This window comes from Ornithodoros turicata, chromosome 7, assembly GCF_037126465.1.
Source record: "Ornithodoros turicata isolate Travis chromosome 7, ASM3712646v1, whole genome shotgun sequence".
Lineage (NCBI taxonomy): Eukaryota > Metazoa > Arthropoda > Arachnida > Ixodida > Argasidae > Ornithodoros > Ornithodoros turicata.
The window spans coordinates 27379248-27396308 of record NC_088207.1 but is presented as its reverse complement, the minus strand read 5'-3'; the positions used below and the strand labels follow the sequence as shown (position 1 = coordinate 27396308).

At 42.7% G+C, this 17061-nt stretch overlaps 1 protein-coding gene across 2 annotated transcripts; it reads left to right on the top strand.

Annotated features, from left to right (window-relative positions):
- The first annotated feature begins 152 nt into the window (after positions 1–152).
- On the top strand, positions 153–16006 carry LOC135400734 (microtubule-associated protein futsch-like). 2 transcript variants are annotated; one of them, XM_064632611.1, is made up of 10 exons: positions 153–543; positions 737–865; positions 3315–3381; positions 3793–3863; positions 4531–4733; positions 6029–6205; positions 6786–6920; positions 7641–7729; positions 8571–8766; positions 9660–16006. In XM_064632611.1, the coding sequence occupies exons 2-10, from the start codon at positions 756–758 to the stop codon at positions 11132–11134; spliced, it is 2523 nt and encodes an 840-aa protein (XP_064488681.1). In that variant the 5' UTR covers positions 153–543; positions 737–755; the 3' UTR covers positions 11135–16006. The 2 variants fall into 2 exon arrangements, with proteins under 2 accessions (XP_064488681.1, XP_064488680.1); XM_064632610.1 differs by having other exon boundaries at positions 4528–4733.
- Positions 16007–17061: the final 1055 nt, after the last annotated feature.

The following is a 17061-nucleotide window of genomic DNA, read 5'->3' as shown; positions in this document are numbered from 1 at the left end:
CCTATAACAATGTGACGGTGGTGTGCGCCATCTTTGTTGAGGGCATAATTTCTTATAAATTATCTACAATAGCTAATTATTAGATATCATACAGCAGAAACCAGACAGTGGTAATAGTGGAAGTTTATAACATGCACGCGTTCTACCTTTGGAGATGTGTATGGGCGGCACATGATATACCACGATACTTCAAGAAGTAGGAGGCATGTGCATATCTCATCGGCATGTCGCTTGTGACTGAACTACAGCAGTGACGTGAAATTATGGACAATACGAACCACATGCACCAAGGCAAGCATCACAAGAGTGGCATTCCTACGATGGTGGGACCTTGTGTAGTACGCCCGACCGACGCGCCGACGCCCTCATTCCAACGCACCACCAACGCTTCAGGAAGCGTCGGCGTTGCTCCTCTAGGGAATTGTGTGAAGTAATGTTTTCACCTTTCACCGATGACACACTTTGGGTTCGTTGCAGATTCAGTGAGAGTTCTGTTGTGCTTGTGTGATCCAGTCAACAGGAATGTACTCATATTGAAGATGTGTAAGTTGGAGATCTGCATATAATATGTGATATTCTTGTGATGTGCTTAGGTATTTCATAGTACGCACCGGTGTGATCTGGCCGAGGTCAAATGCATTGAAGGACTCAGTGTTTGATATTTGACAGTGAGAGCAACCTGTTCCATGCATCTGCTGTTTTTGCGACATGCTAGTTTAGTGCCACTTCTGTTTAGTACGCAGGGCGACGTGAGAATGCTGATTGTCGATCCTGGTTCATTGACATTTGTAGTCGTCGGTCTGCTGACATTGGTGATTCTGGTCCTCACCGTGGCATTATGTCTCTGTAAACAACGCCTTGGAAAGTGAGTCACTTGTCAGCTTTTCTCTTCATAATTTTTGACGGACAGACAATAAGTGTGTGCACCGTTCGTTTTGCATGTGAGGTAGGAGCGATGGTTGGAGTGTCAGTGTGAGTGGTATTTGATGTATGTCGGGTTCTTGTCATCACTTAATTATCTCATCTTCTGGCATCAGTCAGAGATTGAGGTTCATTTTTCTGTAGAGTACCCCAAAGTGTCTGTGTTTTTTTTTCTGTGTTTCTTTTTTTTTCGTCTTTTAGTTTAAAGGATATGTACATACCCTGCAACTTCGATTCATACCAGCAGAATTCCAGTCATGAATACCCTACAATTACATATCACTTCTTCTTTTCCTTTTTGTTCTTGTCAACGTGCAGTTGGCTGTATGAGTCAAAGGCAGGATGTTATTCTGTCTACAGTCATAACAAACCGTGCAGCAGCGAAGCTTATCTCCTGGCTATTTAGCTGTTGCTGCGGAGACCTTGGTACTTGGTATCACGCGGTTGAATAGGAAACAGGTTATGTCACAGGAACATTCTGTGGTGTGAGCTTTCCAGAGGCAAATGTATGGCGCTAAAATTTGGGTACTAATTTTTATTTATGTATTCAATATAGCTGGCCATCCATTGACAGTTGAGTATCAACAGTAAAGGTCTTGAGCTCCCTAGGGGCATGCGCATTGCAAAAGTAGGAAACAGCACTCAGTGTGATCGGGGTTTTGAAGAGCAATGTCATTCTAGAGCAGTGTTTCTCAGGCGGGGTTCTGCGAGCATCTGAGTTCAGTCAAGAGCAAGAACTGTTTTTCCTGAGTTATATGATTCAATTGTGAAACAGTTGAATGAATCCGGCAAATCTCAATCGACATCTTGCGACGAAACCATAAAAATTAAAGAAATTATTATTAAACAGTTAAATAGTCAGTTAAACAGAATAAAAATTCGCTACTTATACAACATGTAGTTCGCCTCACCCACTTTCACACAGTTGCCGCAGTGAAGTAGTTTTCTTGAGGATGTGCTGGCACGATCACTGGTTCCCTCGAACAGCCTAAGTTGAGAACCACTGTTTTAGAGGGATATCCCGTTGATACTTGACACAAATAAATGTACTTGGGGGAAGCAAAGCACACACTGAATGATATGTGAGATTTGGTTGATCTCTCTGGCGGCAACAATCTGTGTCATTCACATTCAGATTTTATTTATGCACAATGTATACACAAAGTGGCAACTGGATTGCGAGGTCAAAGCCTGTAAATGCAATCCATGTAACACAACACACAAAAGTGAGATAATACACAGTACAGCCTTGTGCGATAGAATTAAATTTCAGAATACACACTACATTTAAGCGTATAGTGACCTGATGTCAAACAAATCGGTAACTTAGATGCTAACTAACATCAAGAACAAAACTAACAATACTCACAAATTAGGAAGCGTACAGACTGTAGTACCAACTAACTTTGCTCAGAACAACAGCGCGGTTACAGTAAGCAAAAATTCAAACATTTAAAAATGTTCTGTGTCTGATAGGTTTTGCAACATATATACTCTAATACCCTGGTCACACGGGCACATTTAGGGCCTTTTATCTCAACTGTTTCATTAGATAGGGCAACAAGTTCGATGCCGCAGAGAGCGTGAAACAGTGCTGCGTGAATGTTTCCTATTTCAATTGTGGAACTTCCAAAAGGCCTTGACATAAGAGGTCCTGAATGTGCCCGTGTATCAGGGGTATAAGGCTACTTCTCATTTAGGGAAAATTAGCATTTTCCCTAAAGGTAACAGGCAAGGAATTCCAAGCCTTCCCACCGTAGAACTCTAGCGTAAATTTCCCATAATTTGTTCGTGGTTTTGGTAATTTCACGGTCCAAAGATCGCGTCTCAAATCATAGCAAGAAAAGTAGCAATAAAAAGAAGCGATGTAGGTGACATCACTTTCGTGCAGAAGTTTGTGTACAAGGCAGCATATCTTATATTTTCTAAGGGAAAAGACATCCATTATTGCAAGTGAATTAAAAGCGTACGAGACTGTCGTCCTATGCGGAACACGCAAGATAATACGCAACACCTTTTTTTTTGCAAGGGAAAGCGGCTTTAAGGCCGTGTCGTAAGTTAAACCGTAAACCTCTAGCCATTACCTTTGATAATTGTGTTTGTTTCTTCATCGTTTGCCTTTGTGCGCAAGAAATACTTGCTGTTGTTTTACTTCAGTCACAGTTTCAAAAATTATTTTGTGTTTCTTCCATAGCACATATTGTACGTGGTTTTGTAAGTGTGTCGAATTAATTTGCCTGCGTCTTTGAAGTCCTTACTTGCTTTTAAAAACCTGCATTTGACAGCATGACTGTCCTGTCAAGCTTGCCTTTCCTTGAAACTGGTTGTATTCGGTTGCAGTTTAACTGTACATATCACACAGACAAAATGTCAAAATGTATTAAATCATCCAGGTCTGGCAGCTGCCCCATCGACAACCATCTTCAAGTAAACAGGGAGCTTCCCGCTGTGAAACCTCAGGTGAGCAACGAAACTTAAATGTTTTCAAGGTCATTTGTAACTCCTTCTTTTTTTCTTTTTGTAACCTTTTTGGCGTCACAACTAACTCCAGACAGAAGAAATGTTGCGATTGTTTGCAAAGAGCTTTCAAATGCATAGTTGACAGTCCTTGTTTTCTCTGGCTGTTCATTGTTTGTGAAACATATTTATGTGTTAAACTTACGGTCAGGGATTGGAGCTCATGAGCACTGTCTACTGTCCACCTCGTTGTCCTTGCGTTTTTTTAGTGCTGTTTCATTCATGTTAATGTCACACAACTCCTGTGGAGTTCCAATGCCTCCCTAAGATGAAGCTACTAGGCAAGTCCCTGACTTGAAGCATGTCTTGGTGTTCCTTGTAAATACCATTGAGACTACCCCATGTGCATTTCAGCTTCCCGAAGGGCAACAAAATGGAGACGTGCGTCCTGCATCACCGTCCGACAAAGGTGCTGCCCATACAAGGTATGCACGTGTAATATGTTCTACAACACGTCAACTGTGTAATGCCTTATGTGGTGGTATCATAAATTATCGGTACTGTTGCTACAGTAGTACCTTACAGGTCACTACAGTACATACAAGTGCATTATCTCGCCACTTCTGACTTTACGAAAACGAGCTTTCGATGTGGTGCTAAAGATCAAGTTTGAATTCTTTCTTCTGCTTTTTCCCTGCTATCTGCAGTTGTTGTTTCACTTTGAAGAGGTACAGAGTAAATTTATTAGATCACAGCCACCACCATCATTTTATTGTGTGTACATATTGTAAATACAAAATTTCTTAGGATGCACGAAACAATTGGCCATTATTACTTTCTGCAATTGTGCATCGCAGAAATTATGTACACACATGCATGCTCATCCTACAAACCCTTATTGAAAACACAAACTGGAAGATTGAACTGTCTAATCTCACACTGTTATTTTACTTCTTGCACAACAGACATATTCAATGGGGGTCTGCTAACTATGTCTGCAGATACATCAAACTGAGGTAGTCGCAGTGAGGCCACTAAGATGCTGGATAGTGTTCACTGTTGTTCAAAAATTCATATCTGGAATGGAACTGGAAAAATAATTCCAACAACAATAAGGTCATGTACGTTTTCTTTTCTTTTTTTTTTCAGCAGGGCAGTTACTGAACGAGCACTGCCAACACCTCCAGGTCGTCCACAATCACTTCCGGCCTCCTTGGTAATCGCTAACAATAATGGCTCAACTCCCTTGGCAACTACAACCCCAGACAGTCGCTCCTCTACCCTGGTTCGTCCCCACCGAAGGAACAAGGCACCTGCTCCTCCTCCTCCAGCTCAAGTCACAACACCATCTGCCAGTGAGTAAAAAGAGTATTTTTGTGTTATGAAGCTATCTGGGAATGCCATTGAGCAAGACAAGCTCATTGGAACTTGGCAACTTGACAGAGTAACAGTGTCAATGAAAAGTGTGACATGTGTCTGCGTTGTCTTGATTTCAGTGGTGGTGTTTTTCTTCCCTTTAGATGGATCCTTGGTTCTCAGTAATTCTTTTGAATAAGAGAAGAGCTTTGTGCTTGTCATTTCAAAGATGTTAAGATCAGGGATCGGAACCGCTATTCTTTCGGGTTCAGTTTGGGTTCAGGTACAAGCATATTGGTTCAGTTCAGCTCCGCAGCAGCACAAAATATCGGTTCAAACTCGTCGAGAAAAGTGAATTTTGAGAAGAAACATAGCGGAGTTATCAGTGTTGTGCCTGCTTGTACGGCTCGCGTCAAAGTTAACTTGAACATTGCTCCAGGCTTTGAAGCGGAAGGAGAGCCACCCTGGCAGTGCCAAAAAGAAAACAGTGCCTTCGTAACGAGGGTGTATATAGATTATCAAAACGCCATCTGCCATTATTTCTACTAAGCACCACCAGGGTTAGGTCGGAATGGTGTTCAAGTGAACTCTGACGCGAGCTGTACCATAGCACGGGCCTGGATGACCGATTGATAACCTTAGGGTCAGTAGCCTCCCAGAAGACATGAATAACTGTCACCAGGAAAGTCAGCCTACTCGAAGTTGGACGCGCTCCTGTTACACATTGTTCATGCGTTGGCATGACGGCGCTGTTCAAGAGACGTTGTCTGCCCTTTCGTTAAAACCGGGGTATGGGGAAAATACCAGGGAAAAATAGTCATCAGATACGCCGCACCGGCGGATAAGTCGCATAGCGCCATAATAAGCCACGGCTAATACGCGTGAAATTATGGTACCATAGGATTCCTCTACTTTTTCTCCACGATAAGGAGTCACCACACACAATACTTTTGCTGCGCAGTGTATTGTTACTGTCACAACGAAAATCGCAAAACTCTCCAGAGAAAGCGGCATGAAAAACTGGCCACTGTTTAGAGACGCAGGGTCTTTCTGCTTCTTGTATTGGCAATAAACATAGTGCACCACGTCCATTGCAGCGATAGCAGGGTAGGATTTGTTTGAGCAGTGACACTATAGAGGTGCCATGCCTATACAAAGTCTATATCTGCATGGCATTAACATGCAGCACATATTTCAGATATGTAAAATAAAGGACATCAGCACCGAGGTGGACCTGTGTTTGTTTGACCATCGTTAAGTTTCTCTGCACATTGTTTGTCCCTTAATACATCAGGCACAGCAGAAGATGCACAAGAGAGAGGTGACACCAGAAGTGAGAGCTCAGAATCAGATCCACTCTATTCTGTTGCCACTGCACGTCAGTTGTGTGCTGCTGATGATCCTGCTCCACCAGTTCCTGAAAAGAGGTTTGAGACATCTTCGGAACCATGCACGTCAGACGGAGCCTTTCGTAAGTAGTGTTTCTGATGCCTCTCTCATCAATATCACCAGCTCTAAGTCATGCTGGAAGCATTCTTTTAATATAGATTTTGCGATTGTTACCTTGCATATATGTGATCGCGTTAACACACAATAAGGCCCCCGATTCTACATGTCATGTCTGACAAGTCAAGACAAGGCCCTTTTTCCTTTTTACTATAAGTAGTACCATGTAAGCTGTGGTTGACCTGTTTTCCATTTCATATATGGCAATTTTCCCATTACTCAAGATGCATTTCAAATAGATTTGTTTTTGTACACCAGTTTCTTGCATGTAAAAGCTAAAGCACTATATACACTACGACAGTTTGTCTCTGTGCAACGGAGACTGCAAGGTGGTTCTGGGGAAACTGGATGATGAAGTGTCTGCTCACTCACAAGGCAGCAATATTTATTTATTTATTTATTTATTTGTACATACCCCAATTGGGACCAATGTGGTCGCTCCCTGAGCAATAGGGGAGAGAGGGAAACTTGGGAGCTGCGTAGGCAGCTGGCCTACTCACATAAGCTTGGTGCTGTAACTGAGCTGCTATTACTATCACCTTCAGGGCCCCTTTCTGCCATCAACAATGGAGAAGCAAGTTCCGCTGCCTCTATGCTTCCTGCGATAGCTCCGGCTCCCGAAGTACCCTTTGCGGCTGCCACTCTAACAGAACCCCTTGCAAGTGCGGCATCTACAAATGGTTGGTTACCGATCTGAACATCTCGCAGTTGAAGTGCTCCTATAACGTCAGGATTAGAGCTGGGATTAGCTGGACCAAAACAAATTACTAAAACCGGAACAAAAGCAGGACTTGCAACGCTGAAATCGGGACATCTTCCGGGACAACATACCCATATCTAAATATGTCCAAACGGCTTTTATTGCCTTCAGATTATTTTAACTTGTTTTGCATCACCGAAACCGACAGTCTATTCTCGTACGTCGAAGGATATGTTCGGGAACATTTCAAGCGTCTTTTCGCTCAGGCTATGCCTTTTCTCCATTACCTGACTTTCCCTGACTCGCTTGCTTCTTGTTTCTTTCTCTTGTGAAGTCGTGAACCCACATGCTATTGAATCTTGTTTCGATTATCCCCCCTCTTGCTGAGGTGATTCATGAACTTTGTACAATATCCGTATTCATACAAAAACCAAATTGCCTACAGGCGTGTCCACTAAATAACGGGACATTTTAGAGAAAGTCTGGACGTCCGGGACACTCAGCGCAAATTCTGGACCATTCGGGACAATGAAGTTGATGAAGACCAGATGCAAACCACTTGGTATATGTATTCTCGTAGCTGACACTATTATTGGGACACTTTTCAAAATCGGGACATGTCCTGAAAATCCCGGCTCTAATCATGATGCTATATGCCTGTTACTTTTCTTTACACTGCATGATAATACCTGAATTTCAGGAACATCTGACTTGTCCTACACAGTCATATCCGTAAGGGAGCCCCTAGCAAAAGTTCGAGAAGAAACTATGCGACAAAGGAGGGTGCAGGTAAACTTCTCTCTCTGCATTGCATGCCATATACATAGGTATATTCTTGCACCTTTTACCAGAACGAACAACAACTTTATTTTTAAGGTAAGGATTTACCTTTTTCAGAGTATTTCCTTACTCACTCTCAGAGTCCCCACCGGGCCATACATATTTATCGGTTGATAACGATTCTACGATGTGCACTTTCCAGGTGATATGTTTCACCAGGAGCTTGCTTCTATGCTGTGCTCTGAAAGACAGTCTTTAGATGTCTATGTCAGGAAAGCAGCATGCCACAAAAGCATGGTTCAAGTCCTTCAGTTTTGAGTGATGTGCCAAAATAATAACATGATGTACAGATATTTTTGTTGCATAACTGAATGCAACCATAGTGATCTGAGGAAAATGTTCTGCTGAAGGACACAAAGCAGTTTGCTAGGACCAGCACATCATCATGATCTATCATGATGAAAGTTTAACTGATGGCAGGACAGGTCGTACGCTGTTGCAACTGCTTGATCATCGCTTGCACCCGTGACACTGCTTCCTTGCTGAATGTTACGGCTGACACCTTCAAGACCAGCGCGGAAAATATATTTGACGTTGTGACCGTATTGACTTTCTTGGTTCTCAGTTCACAATAGTATTATCAGGACGGTTCACTTGCGTACATGCTCTGGACTAGGATACCTTTCCTTGTCTCCAGCACAACTAAATAGATAAATGCTACTACCTAATAAAAGATTTATTAGATTGACAACACTTTGCTTTTGCAGTACCGTAACAAGCTGTACTAAAAAAAATGTTAATCGGCGCTAGTGAGGTTTCTGATCCGTTGCTCCCCTTGTCTTGCTTGTAGAACTCAGCCACACAAGAAGCCTTTTACACAGAAGTCCCAGAGGAGGAGCAGATGTACGCAGAAATTGAATCTGGGCACAATTCAGCAGGCTCCTCGGTTACATATGCCAGGATAGAGCCAAGGGGGCCTGACCAGCCACCAGCACCGCCAACGGTGGAGAGCCTTAAATCTGTTGCTCAGGCTCACTCCCGGCAAGGTAAGATAGCTGCCCATTGAGAAGTTATTTCCCCGTCGCACAAGAGGTAAGGTGGCTAATTGCCCCTAGTTCGTGCTGGGAGGAAGGGATGGTAAAAAGTGCTTGCCAGTTTATGTCGAGCATTTCTCGAGAAATTCAAGGAATAATTTATTTGTGAACAGAGCATAAGTAGGGCCAGAAGTTTTCGGGTTTAACCCTTCCTATCCCCGAACGTCCCCCCCCCCCTCCCTGGAATGCATTGCCAGTCACCTCGGGTTGAACCTGGTGCGATCTATAGCATTCAGGAGTCACGAGTCATATTTGTGAACGGACCACTGTCGTGCAGTTCCTATACATCCTATCGTGTGGTCCCCATACCTTATAAATACCTTTGTGAAACATTGAAGCCCTGGTCATAGGCTGTGTTTTACGTCCCATGCAAAATGATAGTCGAGCCTTAAGAGGTCCTTGAAGGAACCTCGAATTTTTGTTCTAAAATTCAGTTGGAACTATGTGGAACAGACATGCAGATGAACACAATGCGAGCCTCAAGGTACCTAAGAACTTGAAAGATTGAAATATGGCACTCGTTGAAAAAGCTGTTTGCTGAACGACTTTCCCTTGGCAAATCGATGACAAGCCGACTTGTAGCCGGTAAGCCATGCCAGTGTAGTGTAATGGCTAGCACACCTGTCTGGCAATAAAGAGGTGTGGGGTTCAATTACGGCCACTGTCCAGCTTTTTCTATGACTGCCATGTTACAAGCTAACTATACCAAAATTTTTTTAGATTACAGTAACCCAATTTTAACGGTAGATTTTCTGCACTTTCCTGTCTTGCGTCTCCAGTACAACTCCCAAGTGTTGCTGGTAATAGGTGCATGCAAAGCAAAATAATAACGATACTTCTTGTAGCCTCTACAAGCTCCTTCACTGGTGGCACAAGCCCGGACGGGGAGGCAAACGCCCTGTACACAACCGTCGATAAAAGCAGTAAGCAGCGACAGACCATACACGTGTCGGAGGGCTTGTCCGCGGAAGGAGTTCCGCTCAACGACCTCTACGCCAAAGTTCACAAAACAAGAACCACCAGGAACCAAGAGGACGCTCACAAGAGTAAACCCACTGCCACAACCGACGAAGCTTCACTGAGTCATCGTCCACGTTCTCTTCCGGTCGGTGTTGACGCGGCGTTACCTCACGACGGCAGAGCTTTGTTGCCCGCGCACGACGTAGTGCCATTGGTTGAGCCCCTGCCGCCTCCGCCGGTGGAATATGCTGATCCCGCGTACGAAAGAGTTTACCATCAAGACTCCAGCGACACGGATCCCTGCTACGAACGCGTCAGCGGCGGCCGCACCGACATCTCCGACTCCGATTACGAGCGCGTCGGAAATTCGGAGGCCGGGTACGAAACGATCAGGAGGGACGCTTCGGTCATGTACGACGAGCCAGATTACGAAAAGATAAGGAAGAGCAACGACGCTTCGTGTTCCGCCGACGCCAAAGAAGGGGCTTACATGACGGTCAGCGACCGCGAGGTCGATTACGCCGTAGAGCACGGTTACGAGAGAATTAAGGGCACGAAGGACGCTTCATACGACGAGACCAGCGATCCCGGGTACGAGAGAATAAAACGTAGGGACGATCAGAATTACGACGAAGTCAGCGATCCAGGTTACGAAAAGATACGGAAGATAGAGGATGACGTGTTCCTGCACGCAGATAGTGATCCGGGTTACGAGAGGATAAAAGAAAGCAATTTACACAAGAGGGTCGGCTCCGGAGAGCGGCACCGCGCGAGGACACGGAAACAAGGAGAGGCATCTTCGAGTACAAAAGCAACGAAACAAAATGGCGGTTCGAGCGACGAAACGTACGAGTGTCTGCCGGGAAGCAAGGTCAAGCCTCGTGAGTTGGGATACCGGCTGATGAAGGACGCGCCGAGCAGCGGCGATTCGCAGAGTGTGAGCTGGAAAGGAGACAGCAGCTCAAGCCTGGACAAGGCGGATGCGATAGAAGACAGCAGCTCAGAAGAGCCAGGGTACGACAGGGTGAAGCTGTCCCGTGACGACGCGGTGCCCCCCGAGGCCCCACCTCGGGGTCGCTTGAGTTTGAGGACAAAAGGGTGGCCGAGCAGTGATAGCAATTTGACGAACGTGTGTCAGGAACAGGCTAGTCAGTGCAATCTGAGCGCCAGCGCGTCAGCTGTGGTGCACGATCCTGCGAGCGCGGCGCAGGACGGCGCCGTTGCCCGCATGTACGACAGCAGCGGTGTGGCGCTGTATGAGGTTGTGCCTGAGGTCAAAGTGCAAGTTGAAGATTCCCCCGTGGTGTGGACACGAAATTCGAGTCACCGTGCGTCTGACCACAGAGAGTATATTTTTTAGCTTACTTATAATAGAGTTTGAAGTTGAGTTCGGTGTTTCTTGCAGTTTGACACTGAACAGATCTGCTGCCTGTATTGTGTGAGGAAAATAGCTGCTGGGTGCAGCCTTTAAGTACAGTCTGTAGTGACTGCTGGAAATGTAAAAGCTTTACCTTTGTGTTGCTCTGTTATGTAAACATTGTGTACTTCAATGACAATGAGGGCACTCCATCCAGCGCACCTGTCTGGTCAATGTATGGTATTGAGGATCTGACTGCGAATTCAGCAGCAAAAAGCAACCATGATCTAGCCAAGAGCATGGCAGGCTGAGTGAATCAGCCCAATGCTTAATGTTGCTCATCCTCGAGAGATGCGGAAGTGGCAGCAGTGCTCTGTTGAAGCTCTGACTGAATAAACGTTTTCTCAGCAGAGAAAGAAAGAACGCTTCGTCGTGAAGCAAGCTGATCTAAAACAACCAGTGGAAGTGCAACAACAACTGCAAACGTGCTCCAGGCCAAGCAGTGACTCCAGATATGTTAAACAACTTCTATTTACAGTGCTAGGCTAATTGGAAAATGGGAATCCTGAAAAAAATGCCATAGAAATAGCCATTTCTAAGTATGGAATGTGTTTCTGTATAAGAGGGATATTGACTGCGTCACATACATTGGAAAGTACCACATTTTTCTTCCCACAACAAAATGCATGTAAGTGAACATGCAAATGACATAAAATTCTGCCTCGTAAGACATCAGGCACCCTGTGAGATCTCCATCAGGTGATGCCACTCCTATCACCTCCACCACTGGTGGTTTTTTTTTTTTTTTTTATGCATTTCAGGTCGGTCCATTTGACCACTGTTCATATCACAAGTCACCTTACATATCACTACGAAATATGTGTACATGCTGTTAGTATATAACAGAGCAATATATGTGTTTACAAAATATGCAGGATCACTGAGCTAGAATGAAGTATGACCAAATATGCTGCCATTAACACTGTGTTGTTCCCAAACTATCGTTTTTATCATTTGTACAAGTTTTTGACTTGTTGATGCAATGCCATGTATAACATATACAGAAGTGTTCATAACTTTTCTGCTTTGCTTCTTATGGTTACAAATTTATGTGAGTATGTCTGCCATTACAATTAGGCTGAAACTTTCCCGTCGTTGTTCTTTTGGAATCGAGAACAATGTGGCGGTGGTGGATATGAATAGCACAGGGCATCAAAGCAGTGGGCTACATTGGAACAGCTTCAGAAATGCGTGCTTCCCATTGGGAATCCCGCAGAAGCCCACAATAATAGTAGCATAAAAACTTACCAGTCAGACTCTTGGCAGACATGCGTTTGCATTTCATTTGTGCACTAGAATGTTATAATTGCATTATGGAATACATGTCGGTGAATATTTCATCCTTCATCTCTTTGTGGATCACATCTTTTTGGGTGCTTTTTATTTTTTTATTTTTGTGAACAAGCACACAAAACAAGAAAGTCTGTTCTAACAGACATTGTCGTTAGCAGCTACTGGTGCTACTATAATATGTATATTTAGGACATAGAGAACATTGCACTTATTTATTTGAAACAGAAATCACTATACTTGGCAGTAATCCAGCATCACGTGTTCATGTAGTAGCATGCCTCGGCAGTGTAGCATAAAATGCATATGCGATATTCATACTCTTAAAAATATTTTGTGTTTTCTCAGAGTATCTTAATATATATGTACCTGCACATTATGGAGCAAGTTGACGTACATTTCTCTGTGCAAGCAATCAGTATTATGAGCCTGTGAGATCACTTTAGATATGTGTCTTGATTGATTGTTTGCGTTAACGGAGATTTGAGGGAGAATGCATCAACATTTTATAGAGGAGAAATGGGGAGAATGTTGTAATGGGTGGCATTCTAACATGTAATTAATCTGTCTCCTGTATCAGGTAAAATATAGTGCAACTGAGTAAGACAGAGTACATGTCACACTAGCCTCTGCTGGGGCAAGTGCAATACTCTGACACTGTATCAGGACACTGACTCCGAGAACTGCCACGAAAAGGGCAGCTTTGCACTCAAGTAAACTAACTTTTGAAGAGCTACTAATATTTAAGCTTTCTGTATGCATTGCAGCGCAACCAAGAGACTTACTGTATAGCGAAATACGTGCAATGTGCATCCTTAGAAATATGAAATGGAAGAGGATAATGCTGGTCTTTTACATTTCCTGTATGCATTGATACCATGTTCTGCTGGGTAATGCTTTGTATGTAGTGTTTTGCTGATGAATCCCTAGCTTCAACTCACATTTTATGCGCTCAAATTGCTCGATTTTATGTTCTATTCAATGTAACTGAAACATTACTTATTTCAGAATTGCTATGGGGTGCTTTAAACGAATTGCACAAAGGCCGTAAGAAAATACTAGAAGGGCACCAACCTTTAGGTCACTTCGTGAATGAAAAGGCTGCCATTAAAAGTTAAAGGCGCATAGAACCGCTCAAAAAAGAAAAATGCCAGGAGGAGCAGAAATTAGGATTACGAGGACTGGGAGCCATATTCGTGCAAAACATAAAAGCGCATTTTTGAGAACGATCTATGGAAAATGTGTAACATACTGTAAACGTATTTTTATTCGTATTCATTTTTAATTTTTTTTATTATATTATATACTATATAATAATTTATTAATTTAAACGTATGTATTAATTTTTGCAAATCGCACGTTCAGTCATCTGCGAAGCTATTCGCGAGTAATTAATTTAATGATTTCAGGGCTGTTTCCTTTCGCAGGATAAACGTCAAGCTGTTTTTGCAAGTACAATTTTTCTCAATTTTTTAGAGGTCACAAAATTCGTGAAAATTAATACATTGCAAATAAAAATACGTTTACAGTAATCATGACAGCGCCTTGGCTGGACCACACCTACACAGGCTTCCAACCATTACTAGAAAAGCCGCCAACGAACAAATAACAGCTGGTACAAACTCTTGTTGTCGGTGTGGCAGTGTTTGCTATGAATTCCTATAGGATAGCTTCGGTCACTTCCAAGAACTTGAGTGCTCAGTGCAGGCTTTGAACCAAACAGTGTCTCTGCTCAGATCCTTTGTTCCTACTCAATTGCCTTTTTCCCTAAACATTCTTCTAACCTTTCACTGTAAGATTTCTATTTATGACTGTAAAACAAGTTGCGGCTGGATGTTAAGGGGTTCTCGCAACACCTCACTTCGTCATATATAGTGCGGTGGACATGCTGTTATGCAAAAATTGCACATGTGTAGGGTTATGTGTTACAGTAATTCAGGGCCTTTTTATGTGAGCAATTTGCTTTTTAGTGAAGAAAAAATTTCAATATTGGTGTGCAAGTATGTGCAGGCATGCCTTTCGTCCTGTACTGTTCCTTTCTGTATACTCTCATAATGTTAAGGACACCCTTTTATAGTTTACACAGTCTGTTGTTCGTTGCCAGAACCTCTCTGGGTTCTCGAATTACCCACTGTTCTGTGCAGCAGTTAACCAGCAGCAATTCAGCAGCAGGTTATCTGTTTTTTATAGCATTATGCTTTCTAGTGATATTCTACTGTTGTAGACATAGACACTTTGAGATTCAGCACACTTCCAGTTATATTGATGTCGCGCAAGAAATTATCTAAATGGCACTTTTGTGCATTCTAAAGGCTGGTAGTAGAATACATGCTGTAATGTTCACGTTCTGCAAGCAGGCCAGCTCCTATATCTACAGCCTTTATGGTTTTCTAATGCTTGCTCTGTGGCTACAAGTAAATTAGAGGGAAAAAACAGCAACAGTATGGCTGTAGGTTTAAGGGTCACAAAGTTAACCTAACCCAACTTTCAACTAACTGTGCCAATGAAACGATTTCTTGCTGTGTCAAATCAGCCTTGACTAATCTTGCAAATTATGTGGCTGAAAGAGTGAAATTGGTGTGCATTAGCAGGGAAGATGATTGGTCTAAATGAGATGTTTTGCATACTACTGCATCTAGTATCTGGAAAGCAATGCATGTTGTGTCACATGTGTACGTGCACATACATGCCTAGTAGCTGTCGTTGCGAATTTATCTAATCATGCGTTTGCACATGTTCCTTTTCTTTTGTAGGGTGACTTCCTGACGTTTAACTGTGCACTTAATAAGTATGTATGTCACGCTTCTTTAGATGTGTTCTGTGTGTAGTAGGTGATGTTGGAAGATTTCATTTGGAAATCTGCCCAGGGATTTTTGTTGCAGTTTTTCAAGGTTGGTTCAGCTAATGTAACGCGAAATCGGTCAGCTCCAAAATACATCAAATCTTCATATTGTAAAGATACAGGTGGACAGTTTTGATCCTGAAAACTGAGTTGAAAGTCTAAATGAGACAAACAAACTCCTGGTTTCATGCACATGGCCAGTTAGGTATACTAACCAACTTAGTAAAAGCTGGCTCATACAAAATTTATATTGAATGAAATTGTACATAATATTGTACAGCCTTTGAGATTCAATGAACAACTTTAGCAATGTGCAAAATGATTGCAAAAGACAGGTTTCTTGACAGGATGCTGGTCTTTCCATGTTTTGCCAAATACTGTTTGTGAGATTCAGGTGCTTGTACATGGATTGTGGAATATCAAGTGGTAAATAGTGATGTGGAAAGGGTTTCGAGCTTGTAGAATGTAGCATTTCGACAACTGTGGAGGGTTTGCCAAACATTCTAGCCATGAGGTATGGAACGTTAATGGTGCAATGTTCTTGGAGTGCAAATTATATATATATATACATATAGTTTAATGTTCATGTAATTTGAACAATAAGAATGGTACAAGTCTCACTCATATTTCTTAAATATATGATGATATAATATATTGTGATTAATAAAAGTGTATTTTGGGCATGTTGTGGTTTCTTTTCTTTGAGTTTAGTGTTTTATGTATGCGCGTGGTGTTTCATGTAATGTGTCACAAAAGTCTATTTAAAAAAACCTATTGGTCTGGAAATTATGTGGTCACCGGCATTTATCTTTTGTGATGTACAAGTAATACCGAATTTTAGTTAGAGTTAATTAGAGTTTACAGGTTTTCCCACCCATTTTAGTCCAGGTGCCATCTGAAATAGTCCAGGCGGCATTCAATTTTGTCTGGGTGTCATCTGAAATAATCCAGGTACTATTCAATTTAATTGGGGTGCCATCTCAATTGGTCTTTTTAAGCACTATAACCGTGTATTCACACGAGGGACATCATCACAGAACATTCTACAGACATGTAGTGGAAAGAAAAGTAAAAAGCTGCTGACGGGACTGAAATTCTGCTGCGTCTTATGTTGAGCATTTGCACGGCACTGAGATTTCGGGAGTTCGAGCGGAAGTATAATAGATGACACCACTGGTCATGTCGTCTGCTACGGAATATCTAGTGACTGACCTGTAGGTTATTCCCTGTGGTTAACAGAGAGTGAAAACGCATGATGCACATAGCAGACGACACCATTGGTCTGCTATGCAATCTTGTGACCGATCTGCAGGATATTACCCGCGATTAGAACAGCACGAAAAGGCATGACGCGCATAGCAGACGGGCATTGGTCCTGTCATCTGCGAAGGAATATGGTGTGTATATCTCTGCGTCGTGCGAATGCTCAACATAAGATCAGCCCCATCAGCAGTTTTTTTTTATTTTACTTTTCCTTCGTATTATATATTGCTATTATATATATTATGCGGGGATGTCCCTCGAGTGAATACGCGGTTATAATGATTAGAAACACTATGGATTAATTGTGATGGTGCCCGGTATTAACTGAATAGCACCTGGACTATTTCAAATGGCACACGGACTAAATCAGATGGCGCTTGGACTGAAATGGGCAGGAAAACCTGTAGTTCCTTCAATTGAGCATTGAAGCTAACATAATATTTTATTGCCGGATTCAGGATGCAAATTGCAGATT

Excerpts from the sequence above, each read along its gene's own strand:
- LOC135400734 (XM_064632610.1), top strand. The coding sequence starts at position 756 with ATGCTGATTGTCGATCCTGGTTCATTGACATTTGTAGTCGTCGGTCTG. Across the intron at positions 3,864-4,527 it reads AAAGGTGCTGCCCATACAAG|CAGGGCAGTTACTGAACGAG; the intron begins GTATGCACGTGT and ends TTTTTTTTTCAG. Across the intron at positions 4,734-6,028 it reads AGTCACAACACCATCTGCCA|GCACAGCAGAAGATGCACAA; the intron begins GTGAGTAAAAAG and ends TTAATACATCAG.